The following is a 10,016-nucleotide window of genomic DNA, read 5'->3' as shown; positions in this document are numbered from 1 at the left end:
TTTTGTTTTACCTGATTGTCTGAACCAGACTGGTTCAAATGGAGCAAAGCAGAGACACTTCCCAGGTGAGTTATTTAAGGTACCATAATCTACACACTGTTTAACACTGTTACTCCATCTGCCCTTGCTCCAGCCTGAAAGGGAGCAGAGTCCTCTCTTCTGATCTCTGCAATGGATCATTTTGTCATTTCTGATCTCTACAATGGATCATTGCCAAGTGACTGGATGAGACAGGACAGGGTAGAGAGCATTCTATTTTTTTGGCACGGATTAAGACTGCAATCCAAATTAAAAAATGTCCATTTCTTCCTGGCTGTCCCTTTTGCTGTGCTAACCCCAACCCTGGCCTCTGACTGTTTTCTGTGCTGTTGCTTCCTGTAAATTATCATTGCTTGGAGTTTTACTATAAAAGTTGGGGTTGGGGACTCTTCCACAGAGGCGAGTCCACAATGTTCCTTACATGTCTTCTGTGTCCTGCTGTTGTGGCTGCAGCTGGCACAGACCCTGCTGTGAGGTTCTCCAGGGAATCCCTCTATCCACTCTTTACCTGCATCTTCTGCAGCATTGGCTGAAACAGAGGCTGGCAGTGAGAACCTGGCAGCTCCTGTTCTGTGGATTCCCCTGATCCTTGTTTGCTGTCCTTGGGGCACTGTTTGTTTTACTGAGGGCAGTTAATAGGTACTGATCTTCAGCTGAGATCTGCAGGAGATAGGAAATGTCTGCCTCAGCTGATAGCTCTGTAGGACCTGCCTGCTGCCTTACTTGTGCTGCATGACTTGTACACAACATCTCAGCACCTGCAGAGGGATGGTTTGGCTCCTGCTGCGCCTGTGATAAGGTTAAAGGACAGGCAGGAGTTGTCAGAGGGGGGAAACTGGATTGTTTAATGTCCCAAACCAGAGCTCTTGACGATCCTGCCTCAGGTGAGTGGATACAGGTAGATAAAAATCTCTGGTCTGGTTCCAGGTGTGAGGTGACTTCACAGGAATGTTTCTGGGGATGGCTGGTCCCCTGGGCTGCAGTGACAGCTCCAACCAGCCTGGCACCTTCCCCCTGAAGGAAGCTTCCCCTGAAGCTGTGGGAGTGGTTGTAGGAAAGGGCTGTGGTGGTCTCAAGGTGTCCCTCCTGATCTGCTTCTGCCTTGGATGTTGGCAGGGATTAACAGCACACTGTGAGCTCTGCTTGGTGTCATTTCCCAGAGGGAAGGGAATGTAGGGAATGTCCCTTCAGCTGCTGTGTCCTGAGGAGCAGCTGCTGCCAGGCTGGGATTTGCACTGTCACCTGTGGCACCTTGCCCCTGGCAGGACAAGGTGCCACAGGTGACAGTGGCTCCCAAAATGTGGATGTGAGCAGAGAGGAATCATTCTGGGCCCTGGCAGCCAGTAACAGGGGTTTTATTTTCTTCTGCAGCCACCAAGGCACTTTGCCCTGGAGTAGAGAGCCCTGACTCTGGTTGTTCCTGGGCTCTACCCAAAGCTGAGCAGACAAGCCCTGTGGAGATGTGCCTCCTGTTTTGGAAATGAACTGCCAAGAGCTTAAATTCTGCAGGGCTTGGCATAGCTGTGAGCACCATGTGCTTTAAGGCACAGACAAACCTCTACAGGGGGCTTGGGGGAAAGTGCTGTTTAAATGATTTTATCTTGAAATGCTCCCTGTGGGCAGGGGAGGTGTTTGCTGCTGCTACAAGAGATGTGGCAGAGGAGAGGAGGTGGGCTTTGACTCCCTTCAGTGTGTTGGTGAATTATTTGGTGACAAAGTGAAAGGATCATTGCAGAGTTGTTCTCTGGTCCAAAAGCTGTAGCCCTCACTTGGGAAAACCAATCTGGTTTAATAGGAAATGACTCCTCTGTGTCTCTGTCTAGGCCAGTTTTAGTTCTCAGGATTTTTAGGGACGTGTTTGGCTTTGGAGCACTGGTGGGGTAGAACTGACTGCTGCTGCAATCATCCTGCTCTTTACAGAGGTTTGGGGAGCTCTGTAGGTAGCAATCCCTGCTGGCAGCTGCCACATGCCAAGAAGCCAAATGGAGTTTTCATGTGATGCTTTATTGGGTGCAGAGAATGCCAGTGCCTGGAGCAGTACAGTGCGTGTGCAGCCCAGGGGAGGGGGCTCAGCAATCCTGACAGGACCTGGCCTGGCATTTGCAAAGGCTGGACAGGTCCTGGCAGAGCAAGCAAAGGGACTCACTGCTGGCTTGGCTCACTCTCATCCAAAGGGTTGTGAGGAGCATTTTGTTACCTCCCTCCCCGCCATGAGGTAGAAGCACAGGAGACAAGAAAGGGGCCTGTGCCTGTAACAGCCAGGCTTAGACCCACAGCTGGTGCCTGGCTCCTGCTGGGTTTTGAAGCTTTGGACACATTGAAATTCACAGGTTTGGACCATCTGACTAATTCTACCACCTCAGCCACTGGAAGCTTATTGAATGCTAGCTATGGAACCAGCTCTAGCTCAGTTCATGTGCAAAGCAGGGTCTGTTTGCCTTTCCCTCCCTTCCCCTGTTGCCCCAAAGCAAGCCTGTGCCTCCTGCCCATGCCATACCTACCACTGTCTGTGCTCTACGGGGGCAGGGGTGCAGCTGGAAGCCTTTCTTTAACAAACTGCTCTAGCAATATTCTCTCCAGGTTTACTCCACTCTTCTTGGGGATGTTTGCTCCATCTTGTGTTACTCCAGCTCTGAATCATCCCGCTCAGAATTATCCACCTCAGAATAATCCAGCAGAGAATAATCATCTTCATCCTAAATTCCACGGCAGCAAAGAGAATCACTTAAACTATTTGTCTGGTTTGTAAATCTTTTTATTAAAAGAGTTGGATTTTTTTTTCCTCTTCCACAGTAGTAAAGCTTTGGCACTTACAGTATAAAAATAATCACTGATCATAATTACACCAAATTCCTCTTTTGTCAACTGCATACTAAGTGTCTTCCATACATTTTATTCCCATATAAAAACACTTGGAAGGTCAGGGGAACAAAACTGATAAATAACAGTATGAGATACAAAGATACAGCTAGAAAAATACTAGGATCATCAAGAAAGAATTAGGACTGTGCATATTTTAAATATCACAGTGATTGGATTTGCTGTTCCTATCTTATTGCTGGCTGCACGCTTATGTGAAAGCAGAAGTGTTTGGTGGACTTTCCTATCCCTAAACCTCAGTATTGCTGTACTCAAATGTTCTTGCATAGCACGGGAACCTTGAATTTCTACACCCACCCTCCCCATCAGTATTTTGATCCCCCATCAAATTTGTGATTTAGAACCTCTCCCCCTCCTCCCCTGCTTTTTTTTTTTCCTTGCCCTCTTTAAATTTGAAAATATTGACTGGAATTCAACCCTTTGAGCAAAACCAAGACAATCGCTACCAATCATGAGAAAAGTCTGAAACACTCCAAGAGTGGCGCTTGGAGAAGCTGTGAGTTGAGCTTAAGCTGGGAAAATGGCTCCAGAGCAGGGAGCCATTGTCACTAGATGCACTTTTTTGCTAGCATCACTCCAGTTTGGATGGTACTCGTGGCACATAGGGGTTTACACTTTGGTTTGTCTGTTGCCATGGCCGCAAGCAGTCTCGCTGGATGTTACTTTCCCCGTGGATGTTGTGTGTCTGCCTGTACATCTAGGGGCATGAAACACTCAATGGGGCAGTTGACGTTCTGTCGGGAGGGAAGGAAATCAGTTAGAGCTCTGTCCTGGGTGTGCTTTGTGCTGGGAGCTGCTGGGGCCATTCCCCAGCACAAAGCACACAGCTGGAAACCACTCCATGCACTACTGCCTCAGAGCATGCATCGAGGCCCTGTGGGACTGTGGCACTGCCCATGTGTGTGTGGGGGATGAGCTCAAGCAGGTGTGTGTGTCCTGGGGGCTGCCATGCACTACCAAGGGAGCACCAACCCGCAGCTGCTGCAGCCCTGCAGCCACCCCGCCACCGGTGCCAGCCTCACAGCAGCATGAAGGGGCAGAGAAGGAAAGCTGTACTCACAGTGTTGGTGGCCTGGTGGTACCTCTGTGTGAACTGGGTGTAGGTGTGGCCAGCAGAGCCCTCGGGAGCCACCTCCACGCTGGGCCTGCGGCAGTTGTCACAGCGCCAGCCCTGTGGGGACACAACGAGACCGTCAGTGGCCTGGCCAAGGAGCTGCCAGGGCTCAGAATCCAGTCCCTAAAGCTCATCCCATTCCACTCCCCAGCTGAGAGCAGGGACACCTTCCACTAGCCCAGGCTGCTCCAAGCCCCATCTAACCTGGCCCTGGACACTTCCAGGGATTCAGGGGCAGCCACAGCTTCTCTGGGCACCCTGTGCCAGGGCCCCAGCACCCCCAGAGGGAAGAATTTCTTCCTGACATCCAATCTACATCTACTCTCCTTCAGCTTAAAGCCATTAATCCATGATCATTCATACATGAGGCTAGAGCCAGCAGCACCAGTGAGGCTGCTCCTGTGTTACACCAGACAGGCACCAGTGCAAGTACTGCAGCTCTCCTAATTACTTTTCTCCTTGTTTGGGCCCTTTCATGACCTGAAACCCAGCAGTCTGGTAAGTGCAGCCCAGCACAGCCTCCCCTGTGTCCAACATCACACCTCCCTGCTGCTTACCTGCTGTCCTCCATAGCAAGTGCAGGAGCAGATGGCCCCAAAGTATTCCTTCTGCCACTGCTCCCCAACGTGGTACATCTTCCCATCGTCATAGCACGTGGTCTCATCTGTGAGGGCACAGGCAGAGCTCAGCTGCAGGGCCTGGGCTGGGCTTTAAGCATTCCCAAAGCATTCCCAAAGCAGCTTGGTGATCAGCAGGGAGCCCCTGGGGAAGTGTGCTCCCCTTGTCTGAGTAGAGGCTCCCTACCTGGCAGGGGAACATCAGACATGTTCACAGCTCTCCAGACACTTAACCTACAGCAGGGGGTATTCTCCTGACATGAGCAATGCAGTTTGAGTGACAGTGTGAAGGCCAGAGGAGCTTGAAGCAGCAGGCCCAGCAGGAATGTCCAGCTGGGGCAATCCACCCCTCTGAGACAGTGACATGTCCCTGGTGTGCAGCTCCAGGGCCAGAGGCACACAGGTGCTCAGTGTGCTGTGACCTGAGCTAACTAAAGGTTTTCTTCTTTTCAAGCTCAGGAATGTGAGATTTATGCCTCCATCTCCTGTGAGAACAGACTGAAGCTGTCACCAGTTCAGCCTGAACCAGACACTGACAGTCTGCTTGTCCCCCTGGCAGGGGGGGATGCAGAGCTGGGATGCTGAGACCTGCTGAAGGAGAGCTCAGACTAACAGCACAAAGACACTTACGAGGTTCACACTTGAATTCTCCTTTTCCATTCCCAAGGCAGGTGCAGCTCATCATCTGGCCATTCTCCCCTTGCCTGTCCCACTTCTCCCCAATCTTGTAGTTAACTCCATTGTCATGGCACCACTCTGGAGAAGGCAGGGGAACAAGAATCAGGAGTTATCCCACAGGCAGCAGGAGGAAAAGAGCGTGGCATTGTCTCAGGAAAGGCAGGAGAAAGAATCTTCTCAGCTCATCTAAGTCCCAAGGAGGAAATGGGTTCAGCTCCTGCAGTTTTTAACTGCTGAAGGCTGCTTCAGCTCTGGAAAATGTGTAGAGGCTCTTGGGGAAAAAGTAGGATGTGACAAAGAGTGGAGAGAGGAGGTTTGGTTCACAGGAGATGAAAAGAAATGAAAAGGAATTTAATAGATGTGGGGTAGGAAAGGAGAGAAAAATATTTAAATGCTCTTTTTTGTGCAAATACCCAGCATAAAATTTACCACAATCTTACAAGACAGCATGGATAAGCCATGTGTATCAAATACTGAAATATAAATATTAATCCGGTAAAATAAGCATCTTTTCCTGTAAAATTAAGTGTCTCTACATAGATTCCTCTGAATCTATGCAAATTGCAGAAATACTCTCTCTGCTGAGCTTATTCCACAATTTAAAAGCCTAATTTCAATTAGCTGGGTATGTGTTGTGTTAAACTGCTCAATGACAGACTTTTGTTCCATTCCCTTGTGTCAAGATGGATTTTTTTTTTCCATGTAAACCACACAGTTCTGCAAAGAGTAAAACTTAATGCCCTGGGCAGAAGTGTTAGAAAAATTAGTTAGAAAACTGGTTTTGCAAGCTGCTTTGCAAAGGCTGCCTGCAACGCAAACCAGATTTATTGTAATACCAGCACTGGCTATAATACCCACTGAAATCCACACTTTCCCATATTAGCTAGACATGTCTGACAAGGTAAAACATCTCTTATCAATACAATACTGATTGTTGCTGATGGCAATTTTAGATTAGCTGCAAAGCTCAGAGGTAACCAAAGTTTTCCATCACTTCTCACGATGCAAAACATCGCTTTGGTTTAAGATCCTGCCTTCATTTGCTTCATGTTTGGACCAGGCTGAGTCTGTCAAACATGGCACTGCTGCTGGGGGAGAGTGGGGATGGGGATGGTTAACAGCAAGCTACTCACTAGAAGAGTCACATCTGAAATGGCCACTGCCAAAGCCCAAACACTGGCACCAGAGCTTAAAGCCAGTTTCAGATAAGCGCTCCCATTCCTCGCCAATGGAATAGAAGGAGCCAGTGTAAGTATCAAAGCAGGTGTCCTCAGCTGGCTGGTTTAATCCTTCAGACACTGCAACAGAAAGAGGAGAAACAGGCATCACACACAGCAATGGGAGCTGCTGACAGACAGACTGATTTTCAGTGAACACACACGTTTTTCTTCTTGTAATATCCTGGCAGTAATGGAGTTACCCCATGGACATATACTTGATGGCTGTCAGCAGCCCAGCTCCCTGTGATTTATTTTCCATTTGCATGTGTCAGAGCAGTTGAATGATAAAAAACCTGACATGAAGGCTATTTTCATTTTGATTTGCCAAGTTTCAAGCAAGTGTGAGTTTCTGCATTTGCTGCTGGTGAGGAACAACTTGATTCTTGCCTGTCTTCAGGAGAAAATGTGCTGTAAGATGCTGAGGAACAGCAGGGGGTTGGTAGCTGCATGTGCACCTTTTTGGGGTGCTGCAGGTTCTGTGTCATGGCAGGGGATGGGAGAAGAAGAGCAGACCCTGTAGCTGGGCAGAGTGATTGGTCACCTTAGGAGTGTGCCTTGGCTGGTGGGTGCTTTACAGCCACCAGTTCAGGGGGTGATGAGCAGGGTCAGGAGCTGATGGTCCAGAACCTCACAAATCACTTGTCCCAGTGTCCTGCTATGAACTGTCCTTGTCAGAAGTTTCCTTTCTGAATGTTGTCAAGCTTGGGCACCAGGCAGGTGACCTTGAGTAAGGGGAATGAGGCAGGGGCTGCACAGGTCCAGCCAGGCTCCCTAAGGCTGTTCCTTACCAGTATTGCCAACTGTGACCATCTCCTCCAGCACCTTCTGTCTCCGGTGGTCCTTCAGAGCTTCCACTATGATGTTGTAGGTGGCCCCTCTTGTGAGACCCTTGAGCGTGGCACTAGAGGAAGTGCCAGGAACCCTGAACTGCAACAAGAGACAATGCCAGGTCACCAGAAAGATGGTAACACCCTGTAGGTGTTACCTCTCTCACAGGAAAGGCAGGGTGTTTAGGATGACCCCTATGCTCTGTACCATGATGGAGCCAGACCACTCCCCTTAGATACTCTGAGAACTTCAGATAATACCAAGTTAGGCAGGGCTACTCTGGACTATGGATCATGAGGGGTTAGTTTGCCATTTCAAGGAAACCAAGGGAGACTTCTAGGAAAAGTGCTGTAGCTTGGAGAAACAGCACCTCAATCTCTGAAACTCCCACTCAGCTTGTTGCCCCCTTCCCTGGTGAAACATCACTGCTGTCAGCATTTCCAAGTTTTCTGGTTTTGCAGTTTTATCCTGTAGCCTTTTCTATAAAGGAGATGAGGAGGCTTTCATCCACTCTGGTCTCAGCTACATGTTAGACAGATTCTTTAGGCTAATTCCTGCCACTCACTTTCTCAGAATCTCTGCTGGTCAGAGTGACTCTGAGATCCATACAAGCCTCTTTTCCCAGCCTGGCAGTCGAAGGAGGAGTCAGAATTCTTCTGTTCTCCTTCTCAAGGTTGTTTATTGTTTCTTATCTATAAAGTTCTTTTCTCCAGGTCTGTCTGGCAGGTCAGGTTGAGGCACACTGGAGTTATGTTTTTATACTAAAAACTACATTATTTACCATAATTTCCCAATACCTATCACCTATGTCAGACAGTGAGCTTCTGCCTTAAACCAATCCAAAAGTGCCACCATCACAGCAGAAGATTAAGGCCAAGAAGGAGGAGAAGGAGGAATCTGGGCATGTCCAGTCTGTCTTGCCTCCTGAACCCCCATTCTAAAAACCCCAAAAAAATCTATTTTTCACCTTGTGATAAATTCACTATCATTCTACTTAAACTTTCATGGCTTGTAAATCCTCATATAAGGTCAGTAATTTTTTCCATGGGTCAAGATCAAAGGCACAGGGGGGGGTCTTGGGCCAAGGTCTCCTGGCAGGGTCTTAAGTCCTCCAGGGCAGTCAGAGGAATTTTTTGGGTTCTGACACCCCTTAGCACAGCAAAGGCACTGTTGCCCCAAGAGCCCCAAGTGAAGTGTCACCACCTCTGCTCTGAGACAGCCCGTTACCTGCAGCGTGTCCTCATCCTGGCTGACGGGCTGGCAGGAGATGATGTACTCGGAGCTCTCCAGCAGGGGCCTCCAGGAGATGGTGGTGTGGGACAGGGCCTCCTGGCTGTCGTTGCGCCGGGGCCCGTGCGGGTACGAGGGCTCCACCACGATGGGCACCTGGTAGCCGGGCACCTCGATGGCCTCGTCCACGCTGGGCAGCCTGGAGCCCGGCCTGAGGGGAGTGGCTGTGGTGGGCCCAGGCCGCCGGTAGCCGTGCTCCTCAAAGAAGATTTGCTGGCCCTGGTGTCCCACCGTCTGAGGGTGCCCAGAGGAGCCTGGAAGCTGGATCCCATTGCCATTGTCGTACCTGTTGTTGGTGAGGTAAGGAGTCCCCTCGTCAATGGAAGGCACGTCCAGGATGTCGGGCTGGTTGGGGTGTGGTCTGCTGATCAGCGTGGGGAGCTCATCTGGCAAAGAAAGGTTGGAGACCATCAAGCAAAGCAACAAAAAAGCTGCATTACACCACTCCAAGCATCAAATATTAGCCATTACACTTTTTATGACCCTGCCCTGATAATAAAGGTAATTTCCCTCTCTGCATCTTTCACATCTAAGTGTGTTGGCGTGAAATTTTCATACAGCTGAGCAACACTTCTGAACACTGCAACCCACCACCACTGCTCAACCTGAGAAGGAATGATTGCAAGAGATAGTTCCAGGTTATCATTTTAAGAGGAATCACTGGTGAGCAGGAAGAAACTGCCTCCTTGATCGTACTTGGATGTCCAGCCGGTATTTTGCTTGCTATAGGTCAGTCTTGTACTGTGAAAGTTGCAAAGTAAGAGGAATGCAACAAGGAACAAATTGAGTGGATTCTGCATTTGACGCAATCAAGTGTTAGACACTGATTTAATTATCCATTAGGTACCCAAGCAAGAATTCAGCATCAAGCACACTGTTCTGTTGCTAGTGTTCAAACACAGGTAAGTGTTATTAATATAAATTTAGAAGTGTACCTCCTGTATCCTTAGAAAAGAAAACCTCCTTACAAAGCCTATGTGATTCAAAGAAAAGGTGTGTGTGAACAGGATGTTTTTAAAAACATTATTATTTCAGTCCTCCACAAGTGTCCTTCAATGTCTTTCACACTGTGAAAGCTCTCTCCTGTTGGCACACAACAATCCAGAGCTTTGTTTTACCTGTCCTTTTTCTGCCAACCAGTGGTTCACTCTTCTGACTGTTCTTCACAGCAATGATGTAGATGATGTATTCAGTGCCAGGTTCCAAACCTAGGGAGGAAGGAAGGACAATTTTAGACTTCTGAGTTGCTTTTCTTTATGATTATGTGTGAGAACTAAGGCAGGATGGGAGGTGGGTATGGCTACAGTATTGGGTATGTGCATTTCACACCCGAGGTTTTCAGGACAGAGC

General features: G+C 48.8%; 1 protein-coding gene across 6 annotated transcripts in view; it reads right to left on the bottom strand.

The window, feature by feature from the left end:
• Positions 1-2,024: 2,024 nt before the first annotated feature.
• Positions 2,025-10,016, bottom strand: part of FN1 (fibronectin 1) — a 52,559-nt gene continuing 44,567 nt past the window's right edge. For 4 of the 6 annotated variants that reach the window (XM_071434319.1, XM_071434322.1, XM_071434323.1 and 1 more), the window contains 8 exons: positions 9,785-9,874; positions 8,604-9,052; positions 7,337-7,475; positions 6,462-6,626; positions 5,281-5,406; positions 4,591-4,697; positions 3,980-4,090; positions 2,773-3,653 (listed from right to left, as the gene is read on the bottom strand). In XM_071434319.1, coding sequence (XP_071290420.1) covers positions 3,579-3,653; positions 3,980-4,090; positions 4,591-4,697; positions 5,281-5,406; positions 6,462-6,626; positions 7,337-7,475; positions 8,604-9,052; positions 9,785-9,874 — 1,262 coding nt within the window. In that variant the 3' untranslated portion in view covers positions 2,773-3,578. Of the gene's footprint in view, positions 2,736-2,772; positions 3,654-3,979; positions 4,091-4,590; positions 4,698-5,280; positions 5,407-6,461; positions 6,627-7,336; positions 7,476-8,603; positions 9,053-9,784; positions 9,875-10,016 lie in introns of those variants that run through there. The other 2 variants (XM_071434321.1, XM_071434320.1) reach the window with 2 other exon arrangements.

The sequence above is a fragment of the Agelaius tricolor genome, unplaced genomic scaffold, assembly GCF_023055355.1.
Source record: "Agelaius tricolor isolate 1412-34295 unplaced genomic scaffold, bAgeTri1.0.p SCAF_10, whole genome shotgun sequence".
In the NCBI taxonomy this organism is placed as follows: Eukaryota; Metazoa; Chordata; class Aves; order Passeriformes; family Icteridae; genus Agelaius; species Agelaius tricolor.
Note: the sequence above shows the minus strand (reverse complement) of the source record. Positions and strands in the feature narration are given on the sequence as shown.